The following is a 20,908-nucleotide window of genomic DNA, read 5'->3' as shown; positions in this document are numbered from 1 at the left end:
ATTTAAACAGTAGTGAGACTAAAGGGGGCCGTTAAATGGAAGTGAGGTAGCCCCTGAAACTGGAATGGGGCCTACTGCCCAGCCCTCCCTCCAGTCCCTCTGTAATTTAAGCGCAGCTTAGCAGTGATCTAAGTGCTTTCACATCAAAAGACTAGGTACCTGCCCTGAGGAGCTTGGGTTCTAGGCAGATGGAGGCAGGGCTGAGAGGCATCTGAAGCTGTGCTCTAGAGCTGGCTGAACAGTTAGTCAATTTCTCTCTCTCTCTCTCTGTTTGTTTTAAAGGAGTAAAGATTCTCAGTCATCTAATTATATAGCTAACTAGAGAGGGTTTAAAAGAAAGAGTGGAGGCTTGGTGGAGTGGTCAGGTGAGACCATCTCTAGGTCCTCCTCCCAGCTCTGACCACTGTGTACAGGGGAGAGCAGCTCCTCCAGATCTCAGGAAACTTCAGTTTTGATTGCTAAAATAAATAGGCAGCAGTGTATCTACTGGAGAGACAGACTCCTCCAGGCTAGTGCTGACTATTAGCAATAGAGCAGAGGTCCCCAATCTGTGGGGCATGGGGGAACATTTGGGGGATCGCACCTGGGGCTCAGGCCAGCTTCCGCAAGGGGTGGGGAGAGAGTGCCACTCAGCTCTGCTCCACTCTGCTCCTGGCTCTGGCTGCTGGCCCCATGCCTGGGGATCAACTGCCAGCTCCGCACCCGGGGCTCCGCTCTCTCAACCCTACGTCTGGGAATCTACTCCCAGCTGCCGGCCCCATGACCGGGGTCCTGTCTGCCAGCCCTGCGTCTTGGGTTCCACTCTTGGCCACAGTTGCTGATTGAGGCTCTGCTCCCGTCCCCAGGTGTGGCTCCAGCTTCAGCCCCCTTATGCATGTCCGTGCCCCCCCTGCCCCCAGAGCCACAGCCTCGCTCCCAGCTCGGGAGTGGTGGTGTGTGGACAGGGGTAAGAGGGGGGATGTGAGGCAAAAAGTTGGGGGACCACTGCAGTAGAACATTCTTCTTGGGGGAATATACTTAAAGCAAACAATTTCAAGGGGAATGTCTTCAGAAAATTATTATATTTTAATTATTTTTTCCTTTTACTTTATACATCCTCCCCCTGAAATACCAAGGGGAATGTCTTCAGAAAATTATTATATTTTAATTATTTTTTCCTTTTACTTTATACATCCTCCCTCTGAAATACCTAATCCATTCTAAATTCACATCCAGCCTTATTTTGGAATAGCATTTATGTGTAGATAAACTCTGATTTGTAGTTCCATTTATTTCTCTTAACCATTCTACTCCTCAGTCTTCAATGAGCAATATCCAGGTTAAAGATAGACTAATAATGAAACACACACACACACTCATTGCCCTCTTAATTGTCACCTCTCTTCTAAAGATCAAGAGTCAAACTGTTTCAAAAGAAGGATGGAAGGGGAGCAAGTTCTAAATGCCCTGCTAACACTTGTGTAATATGGGGGCTTCAGTGCCTCCACTGAACATGATTGCAGCAGTATGACATAGAGTAAAGGTGGTCTTTTGGATTGGAAGGTTTTAACCATTTAAGATTTTATAGGAAACTTATAGACAGGGCAGGTCAGAGCACCTATGTAATAGTCTTGTGTTGAGATACTTACTAATCAAGTGGTTGCCAAGTTCTTTTGATGAGTAAGTGGTCATTAAGCCCTCAATCCTGTTTTTGCCTCTTAAAATGAGATTTCAAAGTTTATCCTATTTACAGATCATGCAAAGGCTCCCAGTGTAGTCCTGAGCTAGGATTGGGGAATCAGTATCATTACTTTAAAAAACTATTTCTATAGCACCTTTCATCCCAAAGTATCCCCAGGTGGTTCACAGATAGAACTTTATGTATCTACAGTAAAACCTCTCTGTAGCTTTCTGGGTGTTGCCAGTACTTCAGTGCTATGCTGATGCGCCAGTGTGCAATCATGATGGCATATGAGGCTATCCTCCACTTCTGGGGGATTTGTGGGGAGCAGGGGTCTTTTCTGGCCCCATCTTCCCTGTGTAATGACTCCTCTGGCCGTCTTAGTTACATGGTGCTTATGTGGTGAGAGCTCCATTTATCCCTTATGGCCAGAGAAGCAGGATGTGGAGATGGGATACTGATGAAATACTGACAAATACTGGGTGGGGTTCCTCACAGCTTGAAGGGAAATCCCCCATCCCTCTGCTATTGCTTGGTACATAATGATTGGTTCGTAAGCAGACTCTGGGAGAGATAGATGCCTCCTCTTTACTATCCATCTCTGGTAATACATATATAACTTAGTTTCTAAACAGGACTGCAGAAGGTATTCTAAGAGAGATGGGCTCTTCCAGATCCTCACAGCATGAATTAACGTTCATAATGATCACTATGACCTGCTTAGCAGTGACTGTAATGACCTTTCTGTAATCAGACTTACATACTTGTTCATTATAATAATACTTAGGTCTTATTATTACTAGAAATTCTAATGGTGTGCCTAGATACGACAGTGTTGAGCATATTAGAAATACTGATGCGGGGAATATGTCTCTCTGTGTCAGTGCTTTGCTTCTCACACATACAAAATATTTTGACTTAGAAAATGCCAGTAAAAGCCTGTAGTGATATTGCTGACTCTTGCATGCTGTTATCCAGGGTGACCCTCCATTACAGGGTATACAGAGTGAGCAAGGAACAGGAGAAGAAAATGAATGATTTGCAGAGAACACAATATGCTCATCAGTAATGGGGATATGATTGCACAGAGATATTAGCAAAAACACAAATGCTTTTATCATGAAGAGTATAAAGGGGAGATACTAGTGAAACTAGTATGTTCTCATGTTGAGCGTGGACTGAAGTATTTGGCCCATTACAGATGTGAGTCATCCACTGGGTGAATATCATGGTCTTCCTATTCTCAGACAATGGTTTCTTTCATGGTAGTGTTTTCCCTAATGGGACTTTTCCATCTTTAACTTCTGTGTTTGTGCTTCCTGTGTTGGTCTCTCCACTCCTTTTCGTATATGCATTTGAAAAGACAATCCAATGTGGAATGGGTCTTCTATATTGAGTTTCTGCAATTATAGAAATTCCTGATATCTAAACATGCTGCCAGCTAAGGACCCCTTGTTCATTTCCTGAAAATTCACCCATTCCAAAGGTCAGCTGCTAGAACTCCTTCCTGATATCTGTGCCCATGTGGCTAAATGGGTCTGTATTTGTATGGAAGATAAGAACAGCCATACCGGGTCAGACCAAAGGTCCATCTAGCCCAGTATCCTGTCTACCAACAGTGGCCATTGACGAACTGCACCTCCTCATACAAATGTTTCTTAATTTGGGGTATACATTGAAGATGGGCCTCAATTATGGTGTCTTTAAAAGCGCCCATGCAGCTTGCAGGGATTTCACTTTAGTTACTGTACTTTTTAACTTCAGTTTAAGTAACCCTCTCATTTTTGCATAGTTCCCCCTTTTGAAATTAAATGCCACAGTGTTGGGCTGTTGAGATGTTCTTCCCACCATAGGGATGTTGAATGCTACTGTATTATGGTCACTATTTCCAAGCTGTCCTGTTATAGTTACCTCTTGGACCAGCTCCTGCGGACCACTCAGGACTAAATCTAGAGTTGCCTCTCCCCTTGTGGGTTCCCGTACCAGCTGCTCCATGAAGCAGAAGATGCCAAAGAAGGGCTAGTACTATAGCTTAGATGCTGCTCTGCTGACCACTTATTGCACTGTATAAATAATAATATAAAACCAGCTTAAATTTTACTGTCAATGAAACCAGCACCACCTCACTGAAGTCAGTGGCATTGTACCGACATAACCAAAGTCAGAATATGATCGAAGAGGCAGCCTTAATTACTCACATCTATAACTATGCACCTTTTTTGAGAAGCTACTCAGTGCTGTTGATGCATTCAGATGGTTCTGTTGCACCATATATAACTGATTTCTCTAAGCTAAATGAGCGAATAAGTGAAGAGAGCCATAGATTTTAACCATTGTTTTGTACTGAATTTTTGACAGATGCTTTCTTTACGTGTCGAAAGAAAGTGCTTCTGGCGAAGAGCCCGGCCACCCAGGTAGGGGGCATCTCTTCTGTGCCCAGCAGGAGGTCAGTCCCAGAAGAGGAGGAAGCCCTGCTGCAGCAGCAGCAGCTGGAGGAGGAAGCTGGTGGGCTACACAGCTGTGAGAGTGCTCCAGCAGTGGGGAAGGTGTCAGCCACACTGACTAGTGACTGGCTGGAAGGCTCGGAATTATTGATGACCAGCCTCAGCAATCTGAATGTGGCATCAGAGGTCACATGGTGCAGTGATCAGCAACATGATGAGCTACATACCTTAATGTCTCTAGGACCAAAGGAACATGTTGCAGTCACACTGGCAAAATTACCAGAAGAGGAAAGTGTGGCTGTGGTGGGCATTGCAGCATGGTCAGCTGTAAGGACGCAGACCGATCACCAGATTAGTGGCTGCACCCCTTCGGCCCTGGAAAGGGAGGATGAAGATACTGCTGTGCTGGACTGGAGCTTAGCCCATGACACAGAGATAGTGCCAGTGGAGGCCACAGCCTGGCCTGTTTATGATACAGGACAATTCCAGCCTTTTCCAGCAGAGAGATCTTACCATGGTCAGTAGTAATACAGCCTTGTTTGATTCTGAGTGTATGGTGGTAAATTGGGATGAGGTAGTGTAACAAAAGTTTCTAATCTCCCTACATGTGGATGCTAAATCCTGGGTGAGCTTAATATGTCTGCACTTGCTGGCTGTTAGGCATAGGCTGCATCTTTCCATGCCAGGATGATTGCATCTGGTAATGAAAATGATAAAAGTAATCTTTCCTGATGGAAAGGCCAAGGCTTCTGCATTATTGGGCTGGCTGGTGTTGCTAATCACAATTCCTGTGAAGTTAACATAGGTGTCCACTTCATACTGGGGTTGGCCTCCAAAGAATGGTTGAGTTTTTCCAAAACGTTTTCTTCCACTATGACCGACCTTGCCATTCCATCTCTGGTGACAGCTATTCAAGTTAATCAAAGAAAATCCAAGAGCCCATTTAGAGTTCAAGATGCCCAGATTCAGGGAACAAGAGAACAGCTAATCCCTATGTCCCAGCTAGCAGGAGCAGTCCAGGAAATAGGACAGGGAACGCTACCCAGTGTCTTCCTCTCTCTTATAGAGATTTTATGGAGGGACTGGGAGGATCTCTGTATCCAACCTGCTGTTCCAGAGCTGGGCTCAGAGAATGGGCCTCTGTTTGAATTCCGAGTCATGTCTTACAACATTCTGGCCCAGGACCTGGTGGAGCAGAGCCCTGATCTCTACCTGCATTGCCAACCAGATATCCTGGACTGGAGCTATCGTCTCCCAAATCTCTTGCAGGAGATCCAGCACTGGGACCCTGATGTGAGTACTACCCAGGTCCTTTCATGTCAACTATCACCAGAGTTTTGGGGGTTTGAAGCCAGTGCCTCTGGGTTTATTAGGGTCCTTGGTTATGTGCTCACTGGCTCCTATAACCTTACTAGGATCTCTTTTTTGATTGGAGGGGCTCTACTTTTCCTAATAGAAGTAGGAGCAGGACAGCCTGCTGCAGTCCTTGGGGAGGAGGCAGAGCCTATAGAGCAATCTGGAACAAGCCAGAGATGAGGCCTACATGGGGATGGACTTCCTGTTCCTTGCTTACTTCTGTATTCCTTAGGCTAGCTTAGCATGCTGAGGAAGAAGTGTGCTCACCATTAAGGATGAGAAGTGAATTTTATTTCACTCTTGCTTTCCCACTGGGTAACTGAAGGAGAAATATGTGCTTCAGAAGTTGTAGAGCATGCTCTGTCTCAGTAGTTCTTAACCAAAGGTATGTGTATCCCTGGTGGTAGCAGAGGACTTCCAGGGGGTACATTAATTCGTCTAGATATTTTCCTAGTTTTACAACAGGCTACATAAAAAGCACTAGCAAAGTCAGTGCAAACTAAAATTTCATAGACAATGATTTATTTATATTGCTCTGTATACTATACAGTGAAATGTAGGTACAATATTTATATTCTAATTGATTTCTTTTATAATTATATGGTAAAAATGAGAAAGTCAGCAATTTTTTAGTAATAGTGTGCTATGACACTTTTTTGCATTTTTTATGACTGATTTTGTAAGCAAGTAGTTTTTAAGTGACGTGAAATTTGGGGGTATGCAAGACAAATCAGATTCCTGAAAGGAATACAGTAGTCTGGCTCTCAACCTTTCCAGTGCTCTAGCTGGAGGAAAAGTCGCTTAGATAGCATTTCTCAGTGAAGGAGTTAAGTGTGGGAAACTGTTTTTCCCTCTCTTCCCTCACTGTCCCAACTCCCCCCCACTCCCCCCCAAAAAGGCCAAACAGTGGTGGAGTGAGCTAGATCTCTGCCTTCCTTGCAGGTTCTGTGTCTCCAGGAAGTGCAGGAGAATCACTACTGGGAACAGCTGGAGCCAACATTCAGGATGATGGGTATGTCCCTCTTTTCTACAGGTTTGGTTGAGACTTACTGAGAAAACTCCATGTCAATATCTCCAGAGCTATACTTCTGTTTACAGAAGTAGTCCCCACTCCAGTTTTTTTTTTTTGGCCACATTTCTGAGGCTATCTGCACCTCTTCAGTTGTTGTCCTGTTCCTGTTCTGACTGATTCTTCCCCAGACTGACAGATGAAAGCAACAAACCTCATCAGGGGCCTGGTTTATATAGAGAGAACAAAAGACACTTGATGGTACATGATGGCTAACAGGACAATACTGCCTACAAGGGCTTGAGCCAGAGGAAGAGAGATTGATTAGAGCATCCCTGATGGCATAACTAGAAGTGTGGGCTGAAAGTGAGCAAGAGGAAAATTCAAACTGGGTATTAGAAAAATCTTCCTGCCAGTGAGGTCTGCTGGACTACAGAACAGTCTACCAAGGGGAGTGGGAGTGGGAGGTTGTGCTGTTTAAACCCTGCAAAACAGATTTCCTATGCTTTTCTACATCTCACTAAAGAGGAGCCGAGGATTCTGGACATTTGGGCCCTCCTGATGGGTGGTGGTTTCTTTTCAGGCTTTGTGTGCTTATACAAACGGAGAACAGGAAAAAAGACAGATGGCTGCGCAGTTTGCTACAAGCACAGCAGGTTCCAGCTGATCAGTGCCAGCCCTGTAGAATACTTCCGGCCTGGCCTGGCCATCCTAAACAGAGACAATGTGGGTCTGGTGCTCTTGCTGCAACCTCTACTCCCAGAGGGTGTAGGACAGAAAGCAGCAAGCCCCCTGTGTGTGGCTACCACTCATGTGCTGTATAATCCCCGCCGAGGAGATATCAAACTTGCACAGATGGCCTTGCTCCTAGCAGAGGTTGACAAAGTTGCAAAAACTGTTGATGGCAGCTACTGTCCTGTCATCTTATGTGGAGACCTGAACGCTGTGCCTGATTCTCCATTGTACAAGTTCATCCGGAATGGTCAGCTCTCCTACCATGGGATGCCAGCCTGGAAGGTAGGTATAGATAGGGAATGTAGTGGAGCAGCTCTTTGGATTGCAGGGAGAGGACTATTTATGTAGTTGTGTTTCTGATCACTATTATAAGGCTACTTTCTCATACAAAGAATGAGCCCCACTCAGCATTAAATTCATAGACATACAGTAAATCGCGTTGTGTTCCTAACAACAGTGGAGCTTACTGAAGCAGAGAATTTTTAAAATCTTGTTTCTTTTTCACCACTGATGTTGCTTGTTTGTGGTGTTAGCTCAGATGGTGAAACTGAACTGGTCAGTTCATCATTCTCCTTCACTCGTCCATCGCTGTTGTACTTGGGTGATAGTAACTGTAGGGGGAGGTGCAAGTCCATATTCATGGAAATATTATCTAAATGTTGGGCCTAAAGCTAGTTCTGTTCCTCAAATATACACTCATGCAAGCACTGTTTCTTTACACATACTCTCTGTGGCTGTGCACCCAAACACACGTACCAAGCTTGCTCTCAAGCACTGGCTTTCAAAATTTTTTTTCCTCTTCCCTCACCCTTCCTTTTTGTACATGTTCACCAGCTAGTAGTTGCACAGAATAAATATCATGTAAATCTGTGGTGCAAGTGGTTTTGCTGGGGCTTGGTTCTGTGTGGGTGCTGTGTATTCTCTCTGAGTGTGTTGTGCCTGTGCATGTTTCTGGCCTTGCTTTAACCATTTCCTGGTGCTTTGTTCCCCTCACCTCTACCCTGCTGTCTTTATGCAGGTTTCTGGACAGGAAGACTTCTCCCAGCAGCTGCACCAGCGGAAGCTGCAGACCCCACTCTGGCACAGCAGTCTGGGTATAACGGACAACTGTCAATATGTCTCTCTTTGCCAGCCAAAGAAATCAGGTGAGCTGTGTAAGTGGGCTCAACGAAGATGATTATTGTATGGGTCTTGCTCCCCCTCATTGATCTGCAGTCTCCACTCTTGGCAGGACATTGGCACAACCTCCAGGACAAAACTGGGGAATGTGCTGCACCAGGCACTCTCTCCTTGACAAGGATTCTCTCCTGTCAGAGTACCTGATTTGAACTGTATCACTTGTATGCCCCACAACTCATCTCAGCCTGGGTTTCTGCCATCTTCCTGCACTTGCTGGAAGCTGAGTGTCCCACAGTACTTCACATATTGTAGTCATATTTGGGGTAAGCTTGAAGGGCCTCGTCTTTTTCTTCAAAGCGCTGTGTGGTGTAGAGCCCACTTAGGCGCTCACTCTGCTTTCCAAAGATGCTTCAGCATATGAAGCCCAGGTCAAGGTGTTCTTCATGGAAGCTCAGTGGATATGAACGCCCTAGAAATCAGGCTGAACCCATATCTCTTTCCCCCCCTTCAAGCAGGGGTTTCCTCAGACATCTGTGTCATAAACACCCCAGATGCCTTGCTTAGAAATTGACTGGTATTTTGCCGCTGTAGATCATTTTTTGGGACGGAGAAGCTCTTAATTTGTGGAACCCCCAGATACCAGAGTGATGCATGCATCAGCAATAGGTATTAGAGTAGCTGGGCTGCAGTCTAGACTGTCTCTTCCTCTTCTATCACCATGTCTATTCTATATTCAGGTTCTTATATTGTGCCCATCATTCATGTACTCTGGTAGTATTTTTGGCATGGAAACCTCGAGAGCTGACTTCTTGGTTATTTCCTTCCTTTGAACTGGCTCTGCTCTGCAGACAGACTAAAGTACAGCCGGGACTTCCTGCTTCAGTTCCGTTTCTGTGATGCTGCCTGTGAACGACCTGCACATCTAATTCTGTGGAAGGGTGTGACAGATGTTAAACCAGGTACTGGAGCAAGTTCTCCCTACTTCAACATCTTTTCTGCAGGCATGAGCTGCCTTTGGCAAGACTTGAAGCCAACAAGTGGAAACTGGTCTTGGGTTGTTACTGGCTGGATGAGTCCCAGAAAAGGCAAGGATTGGGGAAGGTGGGAGCCCATCACTGCATCATACTCCCGTGGGCACAGTGGATTCCATAAGGGCTCAGCAGCAGCTCTCAGCTACTGACCTGCTCCTTGTATAGCAAGTCTTGATTTGCTGATTTATGTGTTTTACCCCCTGTGTGGAGGAATGGAAGAGAGGGTTCAGTCTATTTTCTGTCCTCCCTTTGTTTGGAGAGGAGCAGATATTTTTCCATTCCTTCTGTGCTTCCAGCTCCACTGGAAGAAATCCATGGTGGCACCTGAGCTGCCTCAGTGCTAATGTGGGCTGGCATCAGTGAGTGACCACAAGCTGGCATTAGATCTGCTACTAGAGAAGCAGAACCTCACCTCATCTCTGGGCCTTTTGACGTATTTGGTTCTGTTCTCCTCATTCCCCACCTCCTCTGGACTAGCAACTCATTTCATGATCCCAGTGCTGACTATCTGCGTTTCTCTGACAGCAGAGGTTGTAGTATAGGGCCACAGGGTTCAGCCTCTGGGCAGTGGTAATGTCCACAGCTCTAGGCACAGGAGCTGATTGACCTGGATAAGTTGGTTACACTGTGCCGGGATCGGCCCGCTGACTTTTTTGGGGGAGGGGAGTAGGGAGTTAGGCTTTGTTTTTGGCCTGGTATCAACTTGTTTTTTCAGCACCACTGTACCTAGGCCTCCTGTCTGAGACCAGGACAGTTTGCATGCAGCTTTGGAACCTTGCCTCAACTTCCCAAGTTGTACTATCACTCCTAAAGGTGCCTATCCAGGCAGCCATGTTTAGGATAAGGAGGGACTCTTGGGGCTGGAATAAGAGACCTTCCTGGGGGGAACTTTCAAACTCAAAATGAACAAACTGCTCCAGGCCCAGTGACATGTCAAATTGGAATCTCTCTGCTCCTTTTTAGACCGCCCTGCACATTGGCCCAAGCATCTCATTGTGGTGAATGATCCTGATCCAGAGCTCTTCTTCCCAAGGTAACCTGGAGGGAGGGAGACTTCAGCTGGGCTTTGTAAAGCTAGTGGCACCCCTCCCTGGAGTGGCCATAGTGGGGTGCTTGAAAAATGGGCACAGGAAGCTAAATTAATGTCAAGGTTTAAATAATTCCATGGTCCCTTCTCCCAGGGTAGAAAAAGAACACACCAGGGATGGGAAAGAATCAGAAAAATCTGTCTACAGCTGGCCGGATCCATACCAGGCAGCACTAGGGTTGGTGCTGCAGGTCAGGAATACAATGTGTTGGCAGAACTGTATGTTGGTGGTGCGGGAGCCCCCTATCCACTCAGTGTTTTAGTAGAATTGGTATTAATAGTCCCTCACTTATATGAGCGTTAAAATATATCGAAAAATTATATGTAGAAATAGTCTATAAACAGCTGCATTAGGAAGGTGGCTTAGTTTGCTTAGATTCCAGCACTGAGTTTTGCATCCCCTCTCCCATGTGAGGGAATGGGGGAGCTGTTTCTTCTCTGCAGGTCTCCAGGTGTTATCCGGCATGGCCTTAACCTGACCTCTGCGTATAGCCACTTCTTGCCCCAGAGAGGTCGCCCTGAGGTCACAACCATGCCCATGGGCCTTGGCGCTACAGTTGATTATATCTTCTACTCGGCAGAGCCCATTGAGAATGGGAACGAAGGGGGTGAGTGTGGCAACATGGGGCCTTCTGAGAGCTTATCCCCACTGTACTAGGAGGGAGCTGTGTGGTACAGCAAAATGGAGCTTATCATGGTGGGCAGTGTGTCTCCACCATGGCAGGAGTGGGCCGCTGGGTGTGGCAGCATGCAGTTTCCAGGGATCTGTGCCCAGTAGGGGCTGAGTGTACTGTGGGGAAATGCTGTCCTCCCCAGCTGGGGTGACGATCTCTATTTCATGCTATTGAAGAGATACAATAGTTCTGCCTGTCCTGGCCATAGTTTTTAAGGCGAAATCAAAGTAGAGTAGAATGTTACTTTCTTGTTGCCCAACACTTTGCCTTGAGTTCACCTAGCATATGCTTTGGAACAGCCCCACCAGGTGGTTGGCATTGAGATCTGGGCTCCTCTGGCCTGATAGTTTTTATCCTTCGAGGCAGCGTAGTCCATCTGTAGGAGGCACCTCACTTCACCTCCCAGTGACACCCCGTGCAAGAGTCACACTGTTTGAAGAAGGAATTGAGTTGATGAGGTTCTTCAAGTAACTGCATCAGCTCCCACTCCCTTTGAGGCCCAGATCAGCTCAGCGGCTCTTTGGGGATGAGGTGGGGTGGGAGTAGAGTGCAAAAGTCTCCTCAAGTCAAATTTTGTTTCCCCTGAGCCAATGGCTTATTGGGCTGACATGGTTAAGGCACACTAGTTTCATAGCCAATGGTACACAAGTCTATTCACGTAGAAGCCCAAATTCACCTTGGGGAATTTGGGTGCAACTAGCAAGAGCTTCTCTGTGAGCAGCTGCATGATGACTGCAGTGTGTGTTTGCAGCTCCTGTGTGTGCCAGAGCATGAATCCATATATCAGTAGCAGTGTAGGGTGCTTGTTGCTATCGTATCCAGGCATGAAGAGGCACATGTTGTTTTGTATAGGCTATCTGTGTGGACACACCCTTGCTTCCCTAACTGCAGCATATCCTAGCTGCCGTGTGTCTGTGCAAGAGTTTGAGCATGAAGCCCCAGTCTCCATCTGACATATCCTTCCCATTCCCTTGCCAGGTCGCAGGCTATATCGAGATGGAGCCCTGAAGCTGCTTGGCCGTCTCTCCCTGCTCTCCGAAGATGTCCTGTGGTTGGCAAATGGCTTACCCAATCCCTTTTGCTCATCTGATCACCTCTGTCTGCTGGTTAGCTTTGGCTTGGAGATCTCCAGTGCCTGAGAGATGGGGATTGTGTGGGTTGAGCTGGACTGAATGCAGAATACAGAAATTGTGCATTCAGAGCCTCAGTTGGCTCAAAGGAAACTTCCTTTTCATTTCCCCTGCACCCCCCATGTAACAGGAGCATGAGGGGGCCAGAGAGGTTGAGACCTTCCCTGCATTGCTACTCCATGGGACTCCATTACTGGCTGATGCCCAGTTGTTCTCTGCCTGCACTATCTCTTAAAGGGACCTGGGAAATTAACTTCTTTACCTATTTGGTTCTCCTACATCTGGCAGACATTGTAGCTGTGATGTTCTTACACTGCAGGAATCAACATGACTTCGGCTTATTTACTTGTCTCTGTGTGCCGCTCCTCAGTGATCTGGGAAAGAGCAGGTGCGGTTTTGAGACGCCTGTAGGCTTTTTTTTTTAGTTGGCTACTTGCTGCCAAACAGCAGGCGGTGCTCCCAATCGTCATCTGCCACACCAAAATGGTGATTCTTTTTAATTTCCCAGCAACAGTGTATGGAATGCATTCCCCTTGGATTCACCCAAGCATCCCTTGTGCCGCCTGTAACTTAAGACAGGACTGGGCTTGATGATTGCTTGGAAATGGAATTGAAGTAGCCTTTACCTAGGGATATCTAAAGAGAGTTTCTGTCTTGTTCACCCAGGTCTGCACCCAGCACACACATCAGCAGAGTGAGAGTTTGAAGTTTCAATAACTTTCTGTAGGGAGCGTTCTATCGTTATGAGACCAATGTACCAATAAGGTCTGACACAAGGATCAGCGTGATATGGAGGCCCTGGTTCTTCAGAACCATCATAGAAAGCCCTGGAATTGCCACAGCAGAAATCTGAGATCCTTGGAAAGGCTCCCTCACTGCCTTCCTGACCATCTCAGAACAGTTCCTAGTACCTCTCTTGGCACCTGTATGTGATAGAGAAGGATTTGCCAAGGCCCTTCCTAGGGGTTTCATGCAAGAGGAACAGTGGACAGATCTGGACTGATAAGAATGTGAGAGTGCTGAGGGGCTGTGGTCATAGTTTCTCCCAGAACAATGCTAAACAGAGAAGGGTGCCAGAGGAAGTGGAGGAATAGCTGCTTCCTCTTCCTTTTAGTAGGCATTTCACTGCAAAATGTAGTAGTCAAGGCTCAGGATAGATCAGATGTCCTCCTGGCCAAGCATGTTGTTGTGTGTGCATATTATTGCTCTGTTCTGGAGTCTACCCTCTAAAGGGAGGTGAGCTGATAGGAGCTGCTCCTCTCTGTGGTTTGGAGCCAAAGCTTCAGTTCTTGGATCCCATTGTAGCCTTATTGTCATGTGTGTTTTTGATATATTCCCTGGTCAGCAGTGGCTCGTTGCTAGTTCTTTTGCGGTTTTTTTGGTGCTGGACCCTGCAGGTCAGATTCCTCAGCATGACCTGACTGTTGGTGCTCAGTATTTATCAATGAGTTATGAAGAGAATTTTAGCAGAAAAGTTCTCCACCCTTAAACTCCACTTCTGGGGCTGAGACTGTCTTAGCCAGGTTTTCTAGGGGAAGGAGAGTGAGAAGCTTGAAATAACTTGAACTGGATTGTTTTGAATAATGCATTGAAGAGGTTTCAGTGTTTTAATTCTTATTTTCTTAAACATCTTATCTGAAAAATAAAATTTTATAATTTCAGAAAAAATGCATGTAAAAGTGGCTGCTGGGGCTCATGAGGGCAGAACCCAACCTCCCCTTAGGGGCCTGGTTACACTTCGGTTGGACCATGAGGTTTTGTTAGCTAGCTGTGTGGAAGAGGGGTGGGGTGGGGTAGGGTAGGGTAGCTGTGCAAGGGTCATGGCAAGAAGTGGGGAGAGGTTGGGCCTAGATGATGATCTGTGTAAACTAGGCATTCCCATCAAACAGGCCACCAAAAGCCCCAACCCTTGATGCCATTCTGGCATAGCTCATTTGGGCTGTTCTAAAACAGCTTCTAAAACTAAAGGGAGCTCAACCCACGAACCTGTCTTCTGAAAGTAGGAGAAGCTATTGCTGATTCCTAGAGCCTATGTCCAACCTTCAAGTTGTCTCAGCAGCTCAGCCAGACCTCCGTTATTGGGCTCCCATGTTATCTTTACAGTGGGGTAAGAGAGAATTGTACTTGTATGTCCTTTTCCTCTCACCCCATTATGTTGTGACTGATGTCTGCCTACCTGTGAGTGACTAGACCCATTATTATCCTGAGGTGGGAAGTGGGTGAGTAGGATTCCATGGTTCATTTGTGTGCATGCTGTCCAAAAATCTGTTGTGGGGAAGTAGGATTGTAGGGGCAGATCCACAAAAGGACTTAGGCACTTGTGTCCCAGTTTTGGGCACCACTGTAGTCCATAATGCCCCCGCTTAGCTGCTGCCTACACTCAGTGCTTAAACTTCCATTGAGAAGGTTCCCCAGGTGCCTGTTTCTGCCACTGGGCATGTGAACTGCTGCCTCATTGGCCTTGGCTACACTGGCGCTTTACAGCACTGCAACTTTCTTCCTTAGGGGTGTGAAAAAACACACCCCTGAGCGCAGCAAGTTACAGCGCTGTAAAGCGTCAGTGTGAGGACAGCTCCCAGCGCTGTAAGCTAATCCCCACGGGGAGGTGGAGTACCTGCAGCACTGGGAGAGCTCTTTCCCAGCGCTGGCGCCGCAACCACACTCGCATTTCAAAGCGCTGCCGCGGGAGCGCTCCCACGGCAATGCTGTACAGCTGCAAGTGTAGCCATACCCTTAGTCTCGCTCCTAAGTGCAGTGCAATCCACATTGAGGAAGTGTGTCCTAACCGCTGAACCATGAGAGAGACTCACATCAGAATATCCCAATCTCTCTGATTGAAATCGGTCCACTTTAATTAAATATGAATTGGGCCAGAGAGAGTGAGAAGCATTCCATAGTCCAGAGGCCATAGCACTTACCTGAGAGGTGGAAGATTTCTGACAGGAGGAAATTGAACCATTGTCTGCCACATCCCAGGTCAGTATCCTACCACTGGGCTAAAAGTTACAAGGGAGTCTGGGGCTGCCAACCTCCTCCTCTTTCCCTTTCCCTCCCTGGCTGTGTTTTGCAGTGTTAAATACTCACTTAATTCATTCTCACAAGAAACAGCTTAGGCACCTAGGCTGCCTGACTTCAGGAGAAGGGGTTCCCAGCTGTGGATTACAGGCAGAGAGAGCTAGGTGCCTCCCTGCAGCTGGGATTTAGGTGCCAAACTCTATGAGAGGGGAAGTGCTTAGGACACACCTTCCTCATCAGCATCTCCCATTGGCTGCCTTAGGCAGCTCCTGGCAGTAGCTTGCTGGCATTTGTGGATCAATTCTTAGGTGTCTCACTCCCTATTCATTGTATATGGTGCCTGACTCAAGGTTTGTGGATCCCATTGTTCCAGTGATTTTCTAGGTGCCTAAAAGTTAAGTGTTACAACAATCTTAAGTCCCTTTGTGGGTCTAGGCCAGGGGTTCTCACACCGGGTCGTGACTCCTCAGGGGGTTGCAGCTGTCAGCCACCATCCCCAAACCCTGCTTCACCTCCAGCATTTATAATGTTAAATATTAAAAAAAAAAAAAAAAAAGTAGTTTTAGTTATAAGGGGGTCACACTCAGAGGCTTGCTGTGTGAAAGGGGTCACCACTACAAATGTTTGAGAACCACTGGTCTAGGCCATAGTTGCAGTCATTCTTGTATGTTTATAAAGTCCCTCTTTCCCCAGCTTACATTGGTTTTGTGGTGGCATTGTTTGGTGGGGTAAATGTCATTGTGCAAAAGTTCCCATCTAACGATTGCATTAATTGCTGTGATACTTGTATTTTAGGGGGGCTTCTGTATTCACAAACAAACAAATCCGTATAACCCTTTGCCTGTGAGCTTCTATTCCTATGCCTGATTGGCTCAAAGTTCTAGGTGAGCCTGAGACTGAAAGTAGCCCTCTCTGCACTAACATATTCACATGCTGGAAACGCACAAAAGGGGAAAGACTGAAAGTTGGTACGTAGGGAGAAACTCACTGGAAAACTTAAGGCATTCAAAACTAATGCAACTAAGTGCAAAGTATTGGGTAATCACAGCTAAAGCTAAGATTGCAGAGCTTAACTTCAAAGACACTGGCTTAGAGTCTAATAGTTAAGTTACGCAAGTATATATCTGGAGTAATTCCATTGACTTCAATTAAAATCTGGATTTCCAGAGTTCACCAGTGTAACTGATATATAAGAATCTAACCAACTATTTAAACAGTTTAATCTTTTTTTAAATAAAAAAGTTATAATCACACTGAACTGTTTCTAAAGCTGGTCACAACCCAAGGGGGACTTTTTAAATGTTGAGGCAAAAAGATGTGTTCTTGTGCAGTCTTCTTTGTATAGCTCTAATGCTGAAATGGCTGAAGGTAGAAAGTTTAAAATTTGGCATAGAAGTAACCCTCCTTGAGAAATGCTTTTGTGTGTTCTGGTGAAAATATCACTTTGCAGCTGCAGTTCAAATGAACCTTTTTTTTAAAAAAAAAATCACCAGTACTTGGAAAGAAGATTAGGTATGTTGAATGAGGTAGGTTGAGCCCTGTTTCATTCACTGCATATTAAAGTGTCAAGGGAGCTGCAGATTTTCTGTCCCCCCCCCCCCCCAAGTTTGACTTTCACGTGGAGTCGCCTACAGTACACAGGGGAGAGAGGACTTTGTGGGAGCCTCACTGAGTGTGCACCATAGGTTGGACAGTATTCTATTGGGGTCCCCGCCAAATTGTAGCAGATTCTGGATGGCTTTTATTCTTCACCACCCCCCATAAGTGAGGCGGGAGGGGAGGAAAAACTTGGAAATTCAATTAAAAAACCTAAGGTTTCACAACTAAGCACTCAAGTCAGAAAAGGCCAAAGCTGAAACTGCAGGTGCAGCCTTAACTCTGGCATCTATGCGTTTCCATGCAGTTTTTTAAAATGATGTTGTCCTGTAGTACTTCTGAAATAATACCAGACAATTTATCTTCTACAACCTTGAATATAAATGATGTATAGATTCTGGATGTGTATAAAACATGTATTTAAATTATATATAATGTCACTGGAAGACATAACATATATAGATGTGGGTGGGGAGAATAGCATAATATGGTATTATTTGAGAATAGCGTGCGGGGAGATCATTAAAGATTGTATCATAATGAGTAGTTTGCAGCAGCACATGATTAAGTTGCATATATGGCCTTAACTGAAGCACTTCCAGACCCAAATGCTTAACCAGGCAACACTAACACTTGCTCTGCATAGTTTTTTGCTAGTTTATGAATGGGCCTGGAATCCAAACTATGGAAACAAAATTATGGGAGGAAGTAGAAGGGTAAAAATACCTTTTATTTGCTGAAAGTGATAGAAAGGGAGTAAATGGTCAGGGGATCAAGAGAGTTCTGCTGTCGTCCCTGATGGTCTGTAGTGCTGAAGAGTCTCAGGGCCCTTTTATTTCTGAAGACTAGAGAGTTTTGAGTGAGTGTGCATGTTGCTTGTTATGAGCTAGTTCGTCTGCAGGAAACCATCGTAGCCAGGGAAGGATGTTTATGGTGGCTGACTGCATTTGCTAGATGACAATTTAGATTGTACAGCAGCTTTTAGCATAGTCTTACCATCAAAATATGGGACATGTTCAGAGCTGGATTCTTTCACCTCCCCAAAAACCCAAGTCTCTTATCCCTTCACCATTTAGTAAATGATATGCCTTCCAAACCAGCTGTCGCGATCACATTACTTTTGAAAGAGAGAGAGAGACAATGTAAAAGGAAAAGGAGAGAAATTTTGAACTATTAAATGAGCTCTGGCTCGTGCTTGGATCTTTCATTCTCTATCCCTCTTCTTTTAGGAATCTGGCCTGGCCATAGCTTTCACAGGTGTTGACAGGACTGCCAGGTCCTGTCAGGACAGTGGTGTGTTCTGCAGCAACTGGATTTAAATAGTTAGAAATTATGGGAGTGTTCTTGGGTTCATAATCAGAGGGGTAGCCCTGTTTTACAGATCCAGAAGAAGCAGCAAAGAGTTCTGTGGTACCTTATAGACTAACAGATGTATTGGAGCACGAGCTTTCGTGGGTGAATACCTACTTCGTTGGATGTGAAGTGGGTATTCACCCACGAAAGCTCATACTCCAATATGTCTGTTAACCTATAAGGTGCCCCCGGACTCTTTGCTGCTTTTGGGTTCACAAGAAGTTCCTAGGTTGTTGGCATACTAAGAATCTCTTAAGGTACTCAGAGATACCAGGGCCATGTCTACAAGCAAATATTGTAACAACTCTAAACCCCATACTTGATTTCTTTGTCAAGAGGAGAAAAGAAATGTAAAGCAGTGAGCAAATGCGAAGGAACTCTAGAAACAAAAGGAAATGACACATACACACATGAAAAATATTGGGACAGGTAATAGTTTCCATGACAGACACACTTGCTGCTGCAAGAGCATGTTCTCCATAGCCTTTTCCCGACATAATGGAGACAACACAGATTACTTCTAGTTCTCCTTAACTCTCTTTCTCTAGATTTCTGCTATGGCTGACTAATTTTACCCTAGGAAAGGCCTTTTTTAAAAAAGTAGTTTAACTAAGGCCCTGTCTACTCTGGCAAGTTTCTGCACAGTAAAGCAGCTTTTTGTGCTGTAATTCCTGAGGTGCCAAGCCACTTAGTATGCAGAAACTGTGCCACTGTAGCGCTTTTTAAAAAAACACCCCAAGAGGTGTACAGCTTTCTGCGCTGGGGCTACAGTACTGCGGTGCCAGTGTAGACATTGTAGCGATTACAGTGCTGCAATTGGCCTCTGGGAGGTGTCCCACAATGCCTTTCACCTCTCTGGTCATTGGTTTGAACTATACTGCCCTGCCCTCAGGTGACCAACCATCATCCTCACCCTGTAAATTCCTTTGCAAATTTGCAAGTCCCCTTCCTATTTGCTCAGTGATGCGTGCAGTGGTCTCAGCACATCTTTCCAGGTCATCATTTCTGCTCCACGCACTAAGCAGTCCCCCGCTTGGAGCAATGCCGAGCTGCTGGACCTCATGAGATTTGGGGAGAGAATGTTGTGCTGTTCCAGCGGTGCTCCACCCATAGGAATTCTACCAATGGACAGATTTCATGATGCATTATAAAAAGGGGCCATGAGCGGGACACATTGCAATGTAGGGTCAACGTGAAGGAGCTGCAGAACTCCTACCACAAGATGCAGGAGGCAAACCGATGCTCTGGTGCTGCGCCCACGAGCTGCCAGTTCTACAAAGAGCTGGACGCAATACTCTGTGGCGACCCCACTACGAAGGCCCCTGTGGATACTTCACTGGGTCGTGTGCCAGTCGAGAGTGGACCAAGCCAGGAGGAGGAAATCTCGGACGAGGATGTGGAGGGGGACCCAGAGGCAGAGGATGACTCGGAGGCCAGAGATGCATGCGTCCAGGACTTCAGTCTCTGCCTGCATGTTTGCACCATGGGTTTTTGAGCAGCCATCACTCAGCGCTACACTCCCTCTCCTGCAGATAAATTTTGGGGACAGAACAATGCTTTCAATAAACTTATTTAGAATCTGGTGCAGGAAACTTCTTACCAAGGTGAAACCGTTTTAAAGAAGTTCAGAAGTGGTGATTGTGCCTACTGGATTTGGCAGTGCCATTTTAAAGTTTTGTTTTACTGGGGTAGGGGTTTATAGGTCTCTAGGGGTGCAGGAGAGGGATGGCAGCTTGCAGCCCCTGGGTTATCTGAGGTGGGGGCTGCTGGTCTTGATTTTATCAGCTCTTAGTTTGACTGGCTTGAGTTCTTTGTTTGCTGTAACCTGGGGAAGAGAACCCTAGAACTGTGCAGATCCTTTCCTCCATACAGAAAAGGCTTTTTCTTCATGGCCAAGTACATTGGTGTGAAATTGAGTGAGAACCCTAGAACTGCAGCAGTGAAGCTAGGAACTAGTAGTAGCAGCAACTTGTGAGCTAGGAGGGGGTCAGTGGCTGAAGTACAGTATGATCTTGTGGACTGGGACTGCCCATGTTTTAATCCCAGCTGTATAGCCTTGGGCAAGGTTCTTCCTTGTTTTTCTTCTCTATAAACTAACATTCAGCCTGACCTGTCCTGCATGACTGGGTGTAAGGATTAACTGATGTTCAAGTATCATTAGTAACAGCTGCAAAGAGAGGTGTGTGTGAGAGAAACACTCCCCCCTCTCCAAAGAGGAATAGGTATTGGCAGCATGAGGTGAAATGGCACTATAGATGGCATTTACAACAGCTCCAGCTCTGCTTTTGAAAGGTCTTTTCTCCTAAGATCTTGCAAATCCTGAATGTAGTTGTGATGGGGGAGAGGGAATGCTGTAGTAGTTCCATTCAGCACAAGAGGCAAGTGCTGTTTGCCAGTGAGTTTGCTATAAACAGAGCCCTGCGACTCCGTAGATGTACATATCCATGGACCATGTTTGTGAATACAAATTTTATACTCATGCAGGGCTCTAGCTATAAACCCTTCCTATGCTAGAAGCATGGACCTGAAGGCTTATGGTAAGAGCATCTGAGGGATGAAGGATACAGCCATTACTTGGCAGGGGGCTTACCACCATTACTTTAATATTGTAGTAAGGCTTCCTTGTTGATGCAGAGCTTATTTCAGCTCAGAAGAACTACCTCGAGTTCCATCTTGTCCTGCTGGACACCAAGCAGGAG

General features: G+C 46.0%; 1 protein-coding gene across 3 annotated transcripts in view; it reads left to right on the top strand.

Moving 5' to 3' along the window:
• The window catches only part of ANGEL1 (angel homolog 1), a 323,326-nt gene extending 309,409 nt beyond the window's left edge, over nt 1–13,917 (top strand). For 2 of the 3 annotated variants that reach the window (XM_032801921.2, XM_032801923.2), the window contains 9 exons: nt 4,019–4,621; nt 5,171–5,397; nt 6,403–6,472; nt 7,053–7,486; nt 8,223–8,349; nt 9,172–9,282; nt 10,318–10,387; nt 10,886–11,049; nt 12,094–13,917. In XM_032801921.2, coding sequence (XP_032657812.1) covers nt 4,019–4,621; nt 5,171–5,397; nt 6,403–6,472; nt 7,053–7,486; nt 8,223–8,349; nt 9,172–9,282; nt 10,318–10,387; nt 10,886–11,049; nt 12,094–12,254 — 1,967 coding nt within the window. In that variant the 3' untranslated portion in view covers nt 12,255–13,917. Of the gene's footprint in view, nt 1–4,018; nt 4,622–5,170; nt 5,398–6,402; nt 6,473–7,052; nt 7,487–8,222; nt 8,350–9,171; nt 9,283–10,317; nt 10,388–10,856; nt 11,050–12,093 lie in introns of those variants that run through there. The other variant, XM_032801922.2, reaches the window with a different exon arrangement.
• Nucleotides 13,918–20,908: the final 6,991 nt, after the last annotated feature.

Source organism: Chelonoidis abingdonii, chromosome 4 (assembly GCF_003597395.2).
Source record: "Chelonoidis abingdonii isolate Lonesome George chromosome 4, CheloAbing_2.0, whole genome shotgun sequence".
Lineage (NCBI taxonomy): Eukaryota > Metazoa > Chordata > Testudines > Testudinidae > Chelonoidis > Chelonoidis abingdonii.
Note: the sequence above shows the minus strand (reverse complement) of the source record. Positions and strands in the feature narration are given on the sequence as shown.